Source organism: Euprymna scolopes, chromosome 24 (genome assembly GCF_053919585.1).
Source record: "Euprymna scolopes isolate OS-2025 chromosome 24, ASM5391958v1, whole genome shotgun sequence".
NCBI lineage: Eukaryota > Metazoa > Mollusca > Cephalopoda > Sepiida > Sepiolidae > Euprymna > Euprymna scolopes.
Window position 1 is genome coordinate 87456250 of NC_136505.1, and position 19268 is coordinate 87475517.

At 34.2% G+C, this 19268-nt stretch overlaps 1 protein-coding gene across 1 annotated transcript in view; it reads right to left on the reverse strand.

Moving 5' to 3' along the window:
• Positions 1–794: 794 nt before the first annotated feature.
• Positions 795–19268, reverse strand: part of LOC145246471 (uncharacterized) — a 30444-nt gene continuing 11970 nt past the window's right edge. The window contains exon 2 of the mRNA XM_080108089.1: positions 795–2487. Within this exon, the coding sequence (XP_079964215.1) occupies positions 1104–1919 (816 nt within the window). The 5' untranslated portion in view covers positions 1920–2487 and the 3' untranslated portion in view covers positions 795–1103. The remainder of the gene's footprint in view (positions 2488–19268) is intronic.

Consider the following 19268-nt stretch of genomic DNA (forward strand, 5'->3'; position numbering starts at 1 on the left):
TTCTCAACATTTTTACTGGGTGTTTGAGACGTAAAGGAGAAATTTACTGGAATATTCGAATATCTATGAATCTCATCTAAGTGTTAGCATTTGATTTCTGAGAAATTTGACTGAAAAAAAATGAAACAACCGTGAAAAATCAAACCAGATGAATTTTTGTCTTGGAATCGGACAAATCCAAGAAAAGACCACAAGAAAACATAACTTAAGCGGTCAGTTGGGACGATGGAAAATAATGTTCTCCACTTCTTTGCTAAGTTTTGAAACATTTGGATATCTATGTATCTCAAAAGAAAACAAGTGTTAGACTTTTGATTTAGGAGAACTTATTGAAGTAAAATGAAAAACTAAAGCACAATCAACAACTTGTATAAGACATTATGTTTGCGATTCCTGTGCAAGAAAGTGTAAGAGTCTGTCAGGCTTGAAAAGCAATATTCGATATGCTCAGTGTGAATTATATATATATATATATACACATATGTAAATTTATACATACATAAAACAGATATTGATATACATTTTTATTTTATTATATATATATATATATATATATATATATATATATATATATATATATATATTAAATGTTGTCTTCATAAAGGGATGTGCGATATTATAAATAGATCATTAATATAAAACAAATGATGAAAAATAAAATTTACATCATTAGTTTATCAAATTTTTCTTTTAATGGATTGTAGAAATATTTTGTTTTACAAATTTCAAAGTTTTCAAATTTATACAAACAAGTAATTCTTTGCTATTATTTTTTTTAATTGTGTCCTCTGAAAAGAAAAGCCTAATTTTTGAAACTCCATAGAATAAGGAAAAAAATTATATATTTTGAACATTTGATAAACTAATAAATCATCGTCAATTTTATTTTTCATCATTTCAATTTGTCTTATTATATATATATGTGTGTGTGTGTGTGTGTGTGATACGGTCAGAGAAAAAATATCATACATACATAAATATACACACACACATACATACATACATATATACATATATATATATATATATATATATATTTTACTGGGGGGAGAGGGGAGGTCACCGCTTACCAAGGCCCGGAGGCCACTCTAGGATAAGGGTCATTAACAGTATTCACCCATCCTGATCGAGTGCATCATATAATCGCCCACTCGAAGTGTCTCGTGCCACCCATGAGAGTGTCGTATCCGATAAACAAAAGGAAATTTCCACCAAAGTTTCTCACAGGGAAGACTAACCCAGTGTTCTGTGGGGAGTTGTAGGTCAAACTTATGCCACGTCCGGCTCGATCGACATTCGTCCATGTCATGCGTGTTGATCATGTGCCGTGGATCGCAAGGTGAGTAGAGGCGCAGTGAGGAGAATGGTCGTCGCCGGAGGGGAAAAATTTTGTCCTTGCGAAACTCAGTCTTTTCATCTCGCTCTGGCAGCTCGCACCAAATATGCGTCTCATTCTCCGCGAAAAAGTAAATTGCAACGTTTGGCCAACCATATGGATGCTGTGGAAGGCTTGACCTGCCGATCATTTTATGAAAATATCGCCAGGGTTTCTGCTCACTTTTTTCTGGTGCATACAAGTCGAAGCTATTGTCGAACATTTGAAGTGCCTGCTCCACCAAATGACGCTGTGAACCATTGGCCATAACAGAAAAACTATCATCCCAAGGGACCTGGCCATGGTGACGGAAGGAACCCAAAAGGCTGGTGCCATAAAGGAAGTAGGTAAGGTTAGCTACCTCCAGAGCTCTGCTCATGGTGGCCACAGTGTCCATCATAATTGTAATCTCCAACCTGGTCATTGGGTTCTTGAAGGGTTTCTTTTCTTCAGGCGACGGCAACACAAGGTACAGACAAATTGAAGTTATAATAATCGTCACAATGAAACAACTAGTCCGGAGACTGAAACGGAAACCGTTCATTGTTGCCTTTTCTTAAATATAAAAGTTTTAGGGTATTTTCTCTTTTAACTGTTTACAATAGAAACCGGGCAAATTTTCAAGGATCAAATTGAAATTTGGTTCTAAGAAATGTATTCTATATCTTGAAGGCGGAAGCAACAAATGCCCTGATTGGATTCGAACCCGCTAACTCATCTTAACAAGTAGTATTGTTCAGCCTTTTGCTTAATTAGTAACAAGTGAATTATATTTGAATATTATCAAAACACAATTAGGCACCAATTTTGTAAGTTATTTCCTGGTGTATCCTTTCTCCTGGCTTGTTATTTCTTGGTTCAGATTATTCATTCGTTCAGTAATTCTTATAAAAGAACAGTTATTACAAACTTAAGAAATGTTTGATTTGGTAGCTTTGATCTGAATCGTTGAAGCATAATCTCCCGTAGATAGTTTCGACCTGGGGGTCTTTTCGAGCTGGTAAATCGAACCCCTTTCTTCTTAACCAGTTTCACATTTTAATATGAAGACTGTATAGCGTCAGGTAGCAGATATCATCTTCCTTCCGTGAGTTGTTATAACGGACAAGTTCCTGAAAATATATAAAACAAATGATTAATAGAAAAACGTATTTGGGGAATCGCCATTTATTTTAAAATCTTCTCAATTCAACTCTTAACTGCTGCTTAGAACAATTAAAGAATCAATCAATATAAAAATCAGATTCTGTTGAATATCTCATCCAATAATCCCAAAACATTTTCGTTTTTACTGTTACATATTTTATATTCAGATTATTCAAATGACTGATCTCATCTTGGATCTTATTTTCACAATGTTTCAGCCGATATAACAGCCAACCTTCTTGTGCATCTTTTCAAACTGGAATCTTTCTCTCTGTTAGAGTCAACCTAAGGAATAGAGTTACTTCCCTTGGACTGACACGTGAATGATCGCCTTTACAGGAATTAAGGAGTCGATCATGACAATTTGAGGGATTTTATAAAATCAACAGCATATTCTCTACAGTGCAATGTACCCTATAATGTATTGTGAACAGCTCACTGTGGAGATGCATGTGAAGCTTCTTCCTGATACACTGCACAGGTGGGGGTCCCTAACAAGAGCAATCAATCAATCGATTAGTTTAAAAAATAGGCGATTTCATCAATTTCGATGACAATAAATTTATAAGAGAATGAAAAATTTGTTGATCCTCATTCAATCCTGAACAACGTCGCGTCTTCATGCTAGTGAAGTTATATGTAACTTTTCTCCATCTTTTATTTAATATATATATATATATATATATATTTCGATTTTCGATATAAATGTATCTATAAGCTTATACATCTGTATGTATGAGATTAGTTCCTAAACCAATTAACTGATCACTATGAATGTTTTTAAATAAAGCAGTTTGGTGCAATGTGGGTTGTATTTAGTTTGATTTAGTTTCATACAAAAAGCATAAAAAAGGGGTGGACCCCAAGATTACAGAGCAGCGCAAGACAAGTTAAATGATTGCATTTTTTTTGTGGGCCATTCTGTTCTGGGTCTGTTATGGCCGGTAAAAATAGCTGCTAAGGGATCAAAATAGAAAACAAAATTTGGCAAGCGTAAGTCGACTTAAAGTGTTCTTGCATGCATATACAAATATATACACATTTATATGTTAAAGTTTGGTTCTTTTTTAGCTATTTCTTATCCATCTAACGATAACTTAGTAGGGACTAAAGCTAGAGCATTAAATGTCTTGGTTTCGATTCTAACTAAAAAAAATTTTTATGTCTCAAAAACCATTTGAACCTTAATTGGAAACTAGAAACAGAAACAGCTGTAGAAATTTTATGGCACTCAAGTAATATTTGTTAATTTTTTTCTACTTTTGAAATCACTACTATACATTGGGTACAATATAATAAACAATATCGAATTGGCTCTATGATAATAAATATGAAATCTGCATAAATTAAAATATCATATTTAAGCGTATTTTACAATTGGGCAATGCCAAGCGCCTTGCTAACAATAGATATTAGATGTAACTTAATAAATAATTTCAGTTTATTTGGAGCATTTTACAAAGTTTCTAAGGAGAATAATATGTGAAAATCCCCCGTTTGAAAATTTAAATAGATCAGAGTTGCATTGAATTTGATTTGCATTCATTAAATACCAATTAATCAAGATTTACTGAATTCAAATTTCTTCTTAAGACCTTTTAAGCTAAAGTATTAAATTTTAAACAGTTTTCTAGAATCAAATCCTGTCATAGATTTTGATCAAAATTGGAATAAGAATTCTAGACATAAGGTTTTGTATCGTTATGTCTTGATTTTAATCTTCGGAAAAGGGGCATAAAAGTGATGCAAAACTGTTATGTTAGAGGAATTAATTTAAAAAGAAAAAAAAAAAAAGAAAGTCGGAAGTCATGAAAAACAAAAACAAAAAACTCCCAGACAATGCCGACTATGAAATGTTAGTTTTTAATACAAATATTTAATGATACAATAATCTGAAGATTTTGTTTTCGTTTTGTTTTGTTTGTTTTGGTTTTCTTTCACAAAAAAGTTTTAAAAAATAACAGATTAAAGTAGTTTGCTTATAGCATTGTTTAATGTGTATATAAGAAAAAATTAATTTTATAAAAGGCAGAACAATATAAACGTGTGACAGATAAACTCAAACTGACACAACTTAAAATATAATTGTGGAACCAGCTATGCAGTTTCATTTTTATTGTTCCAATCCATAGTACATATGTATGACCATACATATGTACTATGGATGGGACGATTTCAATATTTTTTCCGATTCCAATTCTGCATTAAATTCCCGATTCCGATTCTTTATAAATCTCTAAATATTTAATTATAAAGTTGTTATTTTTCAGGATTACTGTAAAAACGCATGTTAAATATGCAGATCTTTTCTCAAACGCAATGGTACACTTGTGAGGGATGATCTAATCGATTTTAGTTTTACTAATAGTTTAAAATTAATATATATTCATCATTTTAGTATTACTATCAGCGGGAGAATATTTTTCTTTATAGAAAATCAAATAAAAAAAGCCAATTCAAAGAATCGTTTTTGGCATCAGGAAATAGGCACAAATTTTTTCTGATTCTGATATTGATTCCAATACCACAAAAAGTTCCGATTTTTTCAATTCCCAATTCCGATTAATCGTCCTAACACTAATATATACATGTTTTTCTTATTCATACAATACTATTTAGATGCCTGGTGTTGCCCGGCCATACAATACACTTAAGCATGATATTTTAATTTATACAGATTCCGTATATATTATTATAAAATCAATCCTCTATTGAATATTATAGATTACAAGGAATATTTTGCCTGATGAACTAATTTGCAAAAAAATAAAATAATTAATTAATAAAATAAAAAAGTAATAACGATAATGTCGTTCATCAAATTCCATCTGTGTTTATATATTATTCCTTAATTGGAATTCATTTTTGAGATGAGCATTATATATATTAATTTATTTTTATTTTGGACTATTATTCTCATCTTTATTAGTTGTTTAGTATTAGTTACCACCTGATGAAGGCCAGAGGAATAGTTGGCCAAAACGTTGTGAATAAAGATGAAAAACAACAACTAATAAAGATGAGAATAATAGTCCAAAATAAAAATAAATTAATATCCATCTGTGTTTGTTTACAATATCACGTCAGCGGATATTTGGGCTTGATGATGAGTGCTTTGGAAAAGTCATTTCTGTTTAATGTTTAGTTTTAAAATTTGCAAACAAAGAAATGTTTTGTGGTGATTTTAAATGGTACCTCTTCTTTTATCGTAAATGAAACAAGAAAAAATTAAAATAGAATTGTGAGGTACACCCAGGCTTGAATAGGGGGATCTTTCGATCTGTAGTTGAATGCTCTACCACTAAGCTATATCTGATCAACACTACTGAGGATGCATAAAATGTTTTATTTTAAAAAACTCAAAACAGTTTTTCATGGTAAACAACTGATAATCCCTACAATAATATTAAGAGTAGTGTAAATTCTTGGATGCAAAATAATACAGTAATTGCAAGAGATTAGTTGATTTACAAGCAAATGAGTTTTCCAATGAAATCCTAAGAGTTTTTGTTTTCATAAAGTTTTAAAGCTTAAAAAACTTCCAAGACTATATACGAGGGGAGTCCAAAAAGTAATGCCTCCTATTTTTTATTCCGTCCGAATGGATCAGAGGAGATGGTAAATTGCATTGTTATGGTGATTGAACTTAGTTGCAGATATTGACGGTGTGAGACTTAAAAAAAACAACCTCCTGTCATAGATGTGTGTCAGAAGCAGAGGTGCGTCATTGAATTCCTCTCTGTAAATACATATTTGGAAACATTTCATTAGCTTACATATTGAAAGAATACCGAAGTATTCATGTTCATGATTGCTGTATTGCAAAATTTATTTTGTGAAGAATAGATTTCTTTCGGTTACTGATAATGTTATAAAAATGATATATGTGAACAAAGAAATTGCGGCACATCTGCATTTATCGACCCGTGCATTTCACAAAGATTCTGGGGTCTGCTCGGCTGATGACGGGAGTAACAAATTAGTTAATAACAAATGATAGTACTTGCTTAATTGCCATGTCGAAAATAGTAACATATTCAAAAATTACGAAAATTCATCAGGTAGAACAACTGCTATTGTGCTTTTATTTAAAGAAGAAAAAAGTTTGTTATGGTCTTAAAAAAGTCCTCCATTCAAGTGTCGAAAAGGGAGATAAGTATGTCCTCTGCATTCGCAATTTTCAAGGTGTTCACATCTAGGGAAAATACAACCCCCTCCCCTCCAATTTTCTGTAAAAATTACTTTTAACTATAAACTGTATTTTCGAGAATTGAAAGAAATTTAATTCAAACTTTAATTCCTGCCCCAAAACGAAACGAGTGTGTTTTTTGTCTTCCAAAAAAATGGAAGAAGATAGTGTCACAAATTTATCAGCACCGGAGGAGATGCTTGCATATTGTACAAAGCGAAAATTATGATATATATGGAATTAAAAAGCATTAAAAGTAGAAAAAGCATTTAAAACTTCTTAAAAAAAAAACAAAAAGAAAACACCAAAAAATGATGCAGGTAGATTGCAAAGTAACTTTTATTGGCTATGGTAACATTTATTTGTTGTATATTTGATTTCTTGAACACTTTTTCGAGACGCTATGGATTGTAAAACATACCCAAAGTACTTCTTCAGTTGGAAAATTCAGTTGTGATGTCGTTCGATTCGTTTCTCGCGGTTTCGTTTACACGTACAAAATTGCTACTAGTGATAATATAGATGCATCAGAATTTTTGTAGGAATTTTTGACACCCCCTAACACGAAACTGCAAATAAAATATAAAAAACTCGTAATTTCTCTTTTAAAAGTGGGTTGTTTCTTTTCTTTATGGATTATACTTCTAAAATAAACTATTAAAGTTGTATAAAAAGAAAGAGAAATAGTATTTTCTTTATTTTTTAAAAAACAGTAATGAAATCAATTGAATTTTACGAGTTCAGTATTTTTCAATTTTTAAGCTTTAAAAATCTATCAAAATTTTTCTATTGATTCTATTTTTACGATTTTTTCAGGGTCAATGTGAAATTTTATGCTCTTTCCAATAAACAGAATATAATATTTTAGACAAACGTTTTTTTTTTAATTCACGCCCCTCCCCTATTTTGAAATGTTTATTAAAAAGTAAATAATTAATTTATGTGCCAAAATTTTATATATCACAAATTGAAGATAAAAAGTCAATAAATAATATATTCAAATTTAAAATAAAAAAAAGAACAGTTTTTTTTTTGGGGGGGGGGGGGATTTACCTGCAAAGTCCGAAGTTTAAAAACTTTTTTTTTTTATCAAAACGACGTTGCTGGTATTTTTTTTTAATGGAACCTTGGTCCTTGCCCGTTTAATTGAAAAAAAAATTAGGGTTTGAATTACATTTTTCGAGTAGGAAAAACAGGGAGTCGAATTAATTCACGTCCCCCATTTTGAAATGTTTATTAAAAAATAAATAATTAATTTATGTGCCAAAGTTTTATATATCACAAATTGAAGATAAAAGATCAATAAATAATATATTCTAATTTAAAACAAAAAAAGAACAGTTTTTTGGGGAATTTACCTGTAAAGATCGAAGTTTAAAACCTTTTTTTTTTTTTTCAACACGTTGTTTGTATTTTTTTTAATGAAACCTTGGTCCTTGCTCCTTTAATTGAAAAAAAAATTAGGGTTTGATTACATTTTTCGAGTAGTCTTGGAAAGACAGGGAGTCGAATTATTCAGTATTTTCACGAAGTTTCTGACACGCCTGCATAATAAAGATCTTAACATTCAAAAAACTACTTGTCTGCGCTAAATTTAAATGCAATATTCATTTTCAGCATACCTGAAAACCTCTAAAAGTTGTCATTTTAAAAAGTGAGTGTTAAGATGGAAAAATATTTTGGGAGTTTACATCGGCTAAAACGTTGTTAAAATAATAATGAAGATTAAAATATTAGTTTGAATAATTAAAATAATAAAAAACATTAAGAATTTATAAAAAAATGAAAATTTGGGGCTTTCTTAAAAAAAATGAACTTTTTTTAAATACCTTTTTTTTTGTGACAGTCCAAACGAATTTCAAATATTTCCATTTTTGTGTTGAACGTCCGTAATAATAACTGAAAATTACAAGGAAGAATTCATTTTCGAATTGAAATTATTATTCTTTTAAGCAGGACATTTCGTCGTTTTTGTTGTTTTTTTTTTTTATTTTGTTGTTGTCTTTTGTTTGTTTTTCTTTTTTTTCTTTTTTCTTTTTGTTGTTTTGTTTTTGTTTGCCTTTTTATTTTATTTTTGATTTTTGTATTTTTTTTGTTATTTTTTTTTTTTTAATTATTCCGAGATTATTTCTTTAAAAAATGTTTCCCCCAAAAAATAACTATTAAGGATTTTCCGATTTTTCTTTTTAAATTGCAAATTTTAAGAATATTTCCATAATAAAATATATTGAACTCTTTTTATGTCTCAAGACATTTTTTTTAAATAAATAAATAAAATATATACGTCAGTCTATGGCGCATAAAAAAAAACGATAACATTTAAAATATGTTAACATTAAACACACAACAGTCGAATATATGAAAAGGATCCGTGAGCTAAAAATATCACTGGTATGTGAGAAAGACAGTGAACGTCACCAAGATAAGTATTAATTATATATTGTGTGAATGCAGGTTAAAATAGCCAATGATTAGGTATGCAAAACAACGATAAAAACCTCCTTGCTTATTGTCTCTATATTATTTTTTTTTATCTTTTATTATTTGTAAACCTTTTCTCTCATTGCCGTGAGACGAAGATTATTACAGCGGATCAGGCATTTCTGCTACAGGAGATTAATTCAAATGATTAAGAGTCTGATTTTTTACACGCCTTCCCAACAGGGAAAGTCTGACAAAAGGCTATTAAGTTGAGCGTCGATTATTGATCCCAACAAGAGATACCCAATAACATTTTTATTTTTTATTTGTGGTTAAATGTTAAATAAAATCTCCCTCCCCAGGGCAGAATGATGTGACGCAAGGGTCGGAATATGAGATTTGAAAGGCGCCGTCCTAGAAAAGCACTCAGGCCTGCCAAAAAAATTCCTGAGCAGCTCCGTCAGCATTCCCCAATAGAAAGAGATATGATAGAGAAAGAAGGGACAGAGATAGAAGGAAAAGGTGGAGAAGTGAGAGGGAGGATGAAGGAGGGTGGAGAGAGTCTGTTACAGCATCACAATGTATTCTGAGTGGTTATGTAACGCAATAAACTAACCGCTTTTTAAAGGGAGAAGACAAAGCCTGGGAGGGTGGACCTTTAACTTTTGTTATGCTTATCTCTCTCCCATGGTAGGATAATGTAACACAACGGTCGGAAAGTGTGATTTGAAGAGTCAGTGCCTTTGAGGAAGAGCATTCAGGTCTGCAAAAAATGCCTGAACAGCTTCGTCTGTATTCCATGGTAGGAGCATCTGTGGGTATTCATGAAGAAAGAAATAAACTTCAACCAAATGTTTACTCGTTGGCTGTCACAGACAAAGTGTGTAAAACGCATTACTACGCATAGGCTCGAGGCACCCATCCAGTCAAAAAAAGAAAAATAATAAAAATTAATTAACCAATGGGAGTGGGGCACGATGAAAATAAAATTTAACAACCAACGTATCTGTGGGAGCCGGTAAGAAGAAATAACAGCTCAGGATTTTTGTAAACGAGAGAAAAGGGAAACAAGACACAAAGGAAACAAGACACAGATGCAGTCAAGAAAGAAGTCACCCACTTTCACTGTTAAATTCAGTAAACACTCCTCTTTGTGACTGCTACTCGACTAATAAAAAGAAACAAGGAATAAGTACTCTTTATGAACATTCTTCCTTTTTTCTCTGTTTATACCAACACCTTACTTTGTATTATTTTGAAAAATAATGACACATGAAAATGAATTTTTTTTGAACATGCATATTCAATCTAGTCTTTTGTTGATGATAAAAATTTATCAAAGCCTTAAATGTTCATAATTTGTCTTGTGTTAAATGGAGTTTCTATTTCGTGCATTATTATGTTGTTATACAAGCTATACATCTAAAATAATTTGAAATAAATTCTCTTCTTAAGGGAGAAGGTAAAGCTTGGGAGGGTTGACCTCCTAGAACTGCAACATACCTTAGTCAACACGGAACAAGTGATATGATTTGTTAGAAAAAAGTCAGGATGAAGAAAGTCATTTTGTGGTGTAAGCTGTGTCTGACCGCATCTAATTGAAATTGAAAATTGAAAAAGATGAATGCCATCATCCTTCACACTCACCTCCACCACTAAATATGCATCAACTTTTATTTAATAGAACATAACAATAATTGTTTGGCTAGGCTGGCTTTTGTTATTAAACAAATACTGTATCCTGGAGTTTCATTCTAGCAGGTCTCACATACCAGTGATATTTTTAGCTCACGGATCCTTTTCATATATATATATATTTTTTTTTTTTTTTTTTACAAGGTGGTCACCACTTATGAAGACCCGGAAGCCACTCAGGGATAAGGGTTATTGTAAGTACAGTACGTTAGTGTGGATATTTAAAGTGTCTACTTAAGGGGGCGGTTCATCAGGAATTTGTTTACGTTGGACTTGAAGACATCCAAGTTGTAGTCAGGAGGGAAGCAGGCAGACGGAACAGAGTTCCACAGGCGTGCAGTTCTAAGAAAGTAGCTTTTCTGATGGAATCTACATTTGGATTTAGGCATAGATAAAGAGTGGGGAAAGTTTTTGACAGTGGATTCAGCTAGACGGGTGATTTTGTAAAAGATTGGCGAGGGGGGACCAGAGATTGGAGTTCAGACGAGCACCTGTCATGGAAATAATAATAAAACAAAGATAGGCTTGCAACATCTCTTCTGTAAGAGAGAGGTTGCAGGGAAGAGAAAACGGCATCCCCCACTAAGCCACGAAGTTTATTTTGTACTCTGTCAAGGCAGGATAGGCTGTTTTTAGCAGCTCCTGCCCAGATATGGCAGCAGTATTCCATCCTTGGATGTACTTGGCTTTTATATAGATAGAGAATTGCATCAGTAGTGAGATATCTTCAGGAGCGGTAGAAGGATCCCACCATCTTTCCAGCGACCTTGGCCACAGACTTGATGTACGTGTTCAAAATCAGATCAGGAGTGAAGGTCAAGCCCTGAAGCTTGTCAAAAGATGGGGCTTCTCCTAGACGAGAGCCACCCATTTCAATTGATGCCAGATGGGGATCAGAGCGTTGATGATGTAAAGATAGGAGTTTGGTTTTAGATGCATTAAAGGTAACCAGCCACGTCTTCCCCCAAGAACCACTCGTTCGAGAGCAGAGGAGAGAGAATCAGGGAGAGCTTTGTCATTTACAGCCTTTGATGTGTTGCTGTAGATGGTCGTGTCATCAGCATAGATGTCAACGAATGATTTAAGTATGTGTTTAGGGAGATCATTGATGTAGATCAGGAAGAGAGTTGGACCCAGGATCAACCCTTGAGGGACTCCAGCATTAATACTGCAGGCCTCTGATTTTTGTTCATCAACCACTACTCTTATGAGCCTATCAGAGAGAAATGATTTAATGATGGAGAGAATATTTCCAGTTATACCGTAGCTGGAGATTTTGTGAAGTAGGCCTTTATGCCATACTTTGTCGAAGGCCTTTGATATGTCAAGAGCAATTGCCCTGGAAAGGAACCTTTGTCAAGAGATTCACTAATCCTATGAGATATAAACGTTAGCACATCTGCGGTAGATCTTGCAGAATGGAAACCATATTGTGTGTCACTAAGAATGTGATTTCTGCCGAGGTGGTTGACTATTTCTCTATTTAATATGGATTCCAGCAACTTACTCATGACACACAGGAGACTTATTGGTCTGTACTGAGAGGGAGATGACTTATCACCTGAGTTCTTAAATACAGGTCATACTGATGAAGTTTTCCAAGGTGTTGGGAAGCACTTTTCCTTAAGGCAACGTTTAAACAGTTTTGTAAGTATGGGAGGAAGTTCTGGTTGAAGCTTTTTTAACACTATAATTGGGATGCCGTCAGGGCCAGTAGCTTTACTTGAATCAAGGTTCTTGATTAGCTTGGCGACCTCATGCACAGATATTTGTATGTTACCTAGCATGTTCTGTATTATAGGAGGAAATATGGGGAGTTGATGGCCTTCGTCGCATAGGGTAGAATTAGCTGCAAAGTTCTTGGCAAATAATTTAGCCTTGTCTGAAGCTGAGGAGATGACCTCTGGTCCGTTGATAATGGTTGGGATAGAACGCACACTTCTGTTCAGAATCCTATTTGTTATTTGCCAAAACTGGTGGGAACCAAGCCGCTGATCAGCTACTTTGGATTTAACAGACTGGGCATATAGCAAATCTCTCGATGGAGGCAACCTTTCTAGGGCAATTGCTCTTGACATATCTAAGGCGTTTGATAGGGTATGGCATAAAGGTTTACTTCATAAGATCTCTAGCTATGGTATTGCTGGAAATGTCTTCTCAATTATTAAATCATTTCTTTCTGATAGATTCATAAGAGTAGTAGTTGAGGGGCAAAAATCAGAAGCTCACAGTATTAATGCCGGTGTCCCTCAGGGATCCATCCTGGGTCCAACTCTTTTCTTGATCTATATTAATGATCTTCCAAATCACATCCTTACATCATTTGTAGACATCTATGCTGACGACACTACCATTTATGGTAGCACATCTAAGACAGTAAACGACCAAGTTCTCTCCAATTCTCTCTCCTCTGATCTTGAGCACGTAGTACGATGGGGTAAGGAGTGGCTGGTTACTTTTAATGCATCTAAAACCAAGCTTCTCTCTTTACATCATCAACATTCTGATCCACATCTGGCATCAATTGAAATGAATGGCTCTCGTCTTCAGGAGGCCTCAAGTTTTAACAAGCTTCTTGGCTTGACCATTACTCCTGATCTTAAATGGAACACGTACATCAAATCTGTTGCCAAGGCCGCTGGAAAAATGGTGGGATCTTTCTATCGATCCGGTAGATATCTCACTGCTGATGCTATTCTCTATCTATATAAGAGCCAGGTACGTCCAAGGATGGAATACTGTTGCCACATCTGGGCAGGAGCTGCTAGAAAGGACTTGGCCTGTCTTGATAGAGTTCAAAATAGACTTTGTAGCCTCGTATGAGATGTCCTTTTCTCTTCCTTGCAACCTCTATCTCACAGAAGAGATGTTGCGAGTTTGTCTCTGATGTATCGTTATTTTCATGGAAAGTGTTCGACTGAGCTTCAATCTACGGTCCCCCCTCGCCAAACTTTCACAAGAAACACTCGTCTAGCTGTAAACACTATCAATAATTCCCCCCACTCTTTATCTGTGCCTAAACCTAAACGTAGATTCCATGAACAAAGCTTCTTTCTTAGAACTGCACGCCTGTGGAATTGTCTTCCGTTTTCCTGCTTTCCGGCTGACTACAATATGGCTGTCTTCAAGTCTAACGTAAATAAGTTCTTGATGAGCTGTTCCATATAAGTTATCAAATTTTCCAAATTTTCATTACTAATGATTACTATATTGTCCAATTTCTACTGTACACTCTTTAACCCTCATCCTTGAGTGGCCTCTTGGCCTTGATAATGTGGTGACGCCTATGTAAAAAAAAAAAAAAAAAAAAGAAGCTCTCTTGCATTTTTTATCACTCTTTTACAGTGGTTGCTGGCGTTCCTGAAAGCAGCTTTAGTCTCAGTGCATCTATTACATTCGTAGCTATGGAAAAAGTGATTTCTGTGCGCGACAACAGCAGCACATTCTGAGGAGAACCATGCCTGGCCTGGTAGGTTTTTGTTGGAATTTTTTAGATGGTATGAATCGGTCTATGCCTACAATTAACCATTTGGTCAGGTCTGATACTATAGAGGACACATCATTTTTAAACATGGAATGCAGAGGTAGATCAGATATAAATGTACGGAAGCTATCCCAGTCAGCTATAGAGTATCGGTATAGAGTATGGTGGAGGGGTACCTTTGGGGACTTATTACATTTCATTTTTATCTTAACTGATACGATGGAGTGGTCGGAAGATCCTAGAGGAGAAAGAACGGAACATTAACATAGCTCAGGGGAAGTTGAGAGAAAAAGGTCTAGGAGGCTTGCATATTGACCTGTAGTATCAGGCACACGGGTGGGCTCGCGAACAATCTGAGTGAGGTCATAAGCAATGGCAAAATCATGACAGAACCTCCCCTTATTTGAGTGGGTTAGCCATTCCATGTTATGGACGTTGTAGTCACCACAGATGTGAATGTAGCCGTGGGGTGTGCAGACAGATGTGGTCTATTTTCTCAGATATGCTCTTAAAGATAGTAACCCCACTGTTGTGGGGCCGATAGAGGGCAAATATAAATGCAGTGGTGTAAGCAAGTGCAACCCGGAAGCACATATAAGGTAAATTAGGATCTTCTCTAGAGATATCCCTGCCACATGGGAAGCCATCTTTAATGTAGGCACATATTCCATGCCCATGGCGATCTTAGGGGTCAGATTTAGATGTTAAGTTAGAGTATCCGTTAATTATGAACTCATCTAGGGAAGTGGTCGGCCCTATTCCAGTTTCGCTTAGAAAGAATATGTCTGGTGTCGTCTCCTGTAATTGGGTTTCAACCTCTGGAAGGTTGGAACGTAGACCCCCGATGTTGGAGAAGGAGACATGGTAGTAGGGGTCTACGTTGGAAGATGGGGTTCTAGGTTTATTCGTTCTTGGGCACTTCATGTATGCCCGGCATATATTATTATTGAAAAAAAAAAAATGATGTATTTCAGGAGCAGAATATGTTCATTGAGTTAATGAGGATTCATTTATGAGCTTTTTTAATTATATTTTCATGTTTCATCTTCTTAGCACAACAGACATGTGGCTTTGAATTCTTTCCTGATCCTTCTTAATCTCTTGAGTTGCCACCTTTGACTTTCATCTCTTCCCAGCCATAAAATTATTTTGGAAAGGAAATGCTTTCCCAGATGATGCAGCCTGCGATTAGAAGACCAACTTGAGATGTTCTACAAAAACAGTTTTCAGAGCTTCATTAAATGTGGGATGGATTTTATCTAGAGAAAGACTAATAACTGTACCAAGTTTCGTTGCTCTACGGTTATGAAAAGTGGGTCAGGGGCAATTCTTATTGAACAACTGTCATATTTCAGAAACAGAATATGTTATTATTTTAATTTTTCATGTTCTTCTCTCATACTGAGGTTAAACGTTCCATGAACGACTTGCAATATTTTCTTATCTGCTGCCATTTTGTTTGCGCCGTCCGTCAGGATCAGGTTGTTATCAACTGATTGTTATAAAGAGCCTTTGCGCTATTGATATTAATGTGGGATTTAGATGACTGACGGCAGGTAATGTGGCCGTACCAGTCGAAACGTCAATAAGAATGAACAGCATATGTCATTGTTCTTTTGAAGCATTGTTTAAATTTGTATTTGAAAATCTAATCAATAAAGCCGTTAAAGGCCATTCATCAAATGCAAATTTCCCAGCATGCAATGTGCTATCCGGTCTTATCTAAGGACTTTCAAACACATTGATTTGTAACGTCTTGAGAATCACAACAATAACCAGTATAAAAAAGGAATTCAGTAAATATATATATATAATATTAATATGAAAAACAACTCCAGTAAATTCTGACAAAGGAAGAAGTCCCTGACAAATTTATGACTAACATATATCTATAAAAGTGAACGTGTCTGTGTATTTGTGTGTCTGTGTACATTTCCCTACGCAATAACTCTGTCAATTTTTAGTCTACAGACTCGAAATTTGATATACAGGGTACTGAGATTTGGGCCAGAAATTTGGCGATTAAGGGGTCAAAGTTCAACGATTTGACCTTTGAGAACTCTACCAAACTCCTCCGACAATTTTGGGTCTACGCACTTGAAATTTTAGATATAGGTTCCTTGGACATGGATCTAACTTAATAACTTGATTTGAGCCCAAAACAATAAATTTTAAGGGGTCATAATAGGGGTCAAAGTTAAAAAAAATTGACCTCTGCGGTCTCTTCCAAATTACTCAGACAATTTCTGGTCTAAATATTTGAAATTTTACATAAAGGGTATTCAGAGATAGGGCAAGCTTTTTCATCAGTTTGGGTCGAAAATTTTTAGTTACCAATATATAAATGTATGTATGTATGCCTGTTTGCATGTCTGCTTTAAACTTTCAATAGATGCGACAGATTTTACCAAGATCAGTATCGTTTTAAAGTTCCACCTTTCATACGACAAATATCGAAAAATTGGCTCAAAACATTAATATCTTCTCCTTCAACTAGGCACTTTTCTACAGGGGGGGTCACTTTTTTCGCCGATAATTTTGAAAATTATCCTCTCCTTTAGATTGTCTAGCCTTAATTTTAAAAAATGTCTCTTCCGGTTTGGCGGTGGTCGTAACAGCATAAACGTTAGGTTTTACCCCGTTCTTTTCCTCCTTTGTGGTACGGGTTCGAGCCTGCCTTCCTACATTTTTTTTTTTTTTTTGCTCAACATACACATCCAAACACCCGGGCAATGCCGGGCTGAAATGCTAGTATATATATATATATATTTTGTGTACAGAAAGTTGTTAGTTGAGACAGGTCATTGGTACCGTCGGTTACAAGCCCGATAATAAGGCCCGTTTAAGGTATCCTTATCAAGCTCTCTTCAGCCAATATTCGTCTATCTTATAACCGGAAGTGTGAAGTATATATACCTCGCGAATCCACGTTCAAATCTCGAACCTCAAACCGACGGTACCAATGACCTGTCTCAACTAACAACTTTCTGTACACAAAATATAAGTACGCTCTTAAAATTTGGATTTTCCTTTTAATTGAGCACTCTGCTGGAATTCTTTTTCCAAAAAAAAAAAAAAACTAATCATATATATATATATGATTAGTTTTTTTTTTTTTTTTATATATATATATATATATATATATATATATATATATATATATACACACAACACATTTTTTTTGCCAATTTTATAAGTTCCAAATCGCAGCGACAATTGATTAGAATTTAACAAATGAAGGCTCGTTGGAAAGGTAATGACCTAAATTGTGTAGTGGGCTATATGACATTTACCCTTAAGATCGCATATTAAAGGGATTATCCATCATTCATGGCGCTTTTTTACAGACATAAAATGTTTTAGTAAAGGTGCAGTATGTTTCCACCCTCAAAAGATCCTTTAAAATGACCACTATTATTTCGAGGGTGCTGGGTAAAAACTAACGTTTACAATTAATTTCCAAGATATAAAGAAATTATAGTTCCAAAAGCGGGGGTCACTTTTCTATAATAATTTAACGTAAAATGAGCACCAACATAAGGCCACTTTTTTTGGTGGTGGTGGGGGGGGAGGTCTGTTATTGTTTTACAGGGTGGTGTTTATTTGGTAATTGTGCCCTTATAGACCAAAACAAAACCTACCTTAAAAAACTTGTTTTCTTTAGATTTTCTCGTGTGCTGAATACGAATATCGCATTTAAATTTTCCGCAAATAAGTATTTTTCCAGGTATTAAGTAAAAATATGTGGGCGCTTGCGTGTACAACAATGGCCACCACTTAAAAATAAAGAATTACATTGCTTTATACTCAGAAAAATACATATTTGCTGAAAATTTAAATGCGATATTCGCCTTCAGCACACCCGAAAACCTCCAGAAATCAATTTTTTTAAGGTAGGTTTTGTATTGATCTACCAGACCACAATTACCAAATAAACACAAAACCTAAAAAAAAATAACAGACGCCCCCCTCCTCCTCCTCCTCCTCCTCCTCCTCCTCGCTCAAAAGGTGGCTTTGTAGTGGATGCTAATTTTACGTTAAATTAATATAGAAAAGTGATCCCCACTTTTTTAAACTGTAATGTTTGCATATCTTGAAAAATACTTGTTTCCTGGAATTTAAAACGTTATTTTCGTTTTAAGCATCCTCGAAAACCTAAAATAGTAATTTTAAAAGATTTTTTGAGGGTGGAAAAATACTGCACCTTTACCAATATTTCAATCATAGTTATTTGTTTTCCTAGTTTTGCATATGAATTACAAAATATCTGATATTTTCCCAAAAACCTCTGGCCTTGATGGAAGGGAGACTAAAACTTGCTGCTATAATTTCAAATGATATGAAATAACAACAAGGGGAGACTTGATTCCAAATATTTCTCATATGCTGTATCTCCCCTCTTTGGTTTTCATACATAAAGTAAATTTCACAGTGTATAAAGATTTGATACTGGAGATATTCATAATCGTACCCTATTTCCAAAAGAGGGGAGATACAACATATGAGAAATATTTGGAATCAAGTCTCCTCTTGTTATTTAAGATCATTTGAAACCATAGCAGCAAGTTTTAGTCTCCCTTCCATCAAGGCCAGAGATTTTGGGGAAATATATATATATATATATATATATATATATATATATATATATATATATATATATATATATATAGAGAGAGAGAGAGAGAGAGAGAGAGAGAGAGAGAGAGATTTCAAGGTTTTTGAAGCATGAAAACGATGGGGTTTATTTTTGTATTTAATATTTTATTTTTAATATTTCAAGCGGTCCTCCGCTCTTGATCACAAGAGGGTCGCTTACAATATAAAGAAAATAAAATATTAAATACAAAAAATACAAGAAATATATATATTTGTTATGCTATTTGTGTAAACAAATCGAGCTTGGGTATTCAGACGATGTCAAAACATTGTTAATTCACTACCCGCACAGCAGCTGCCGA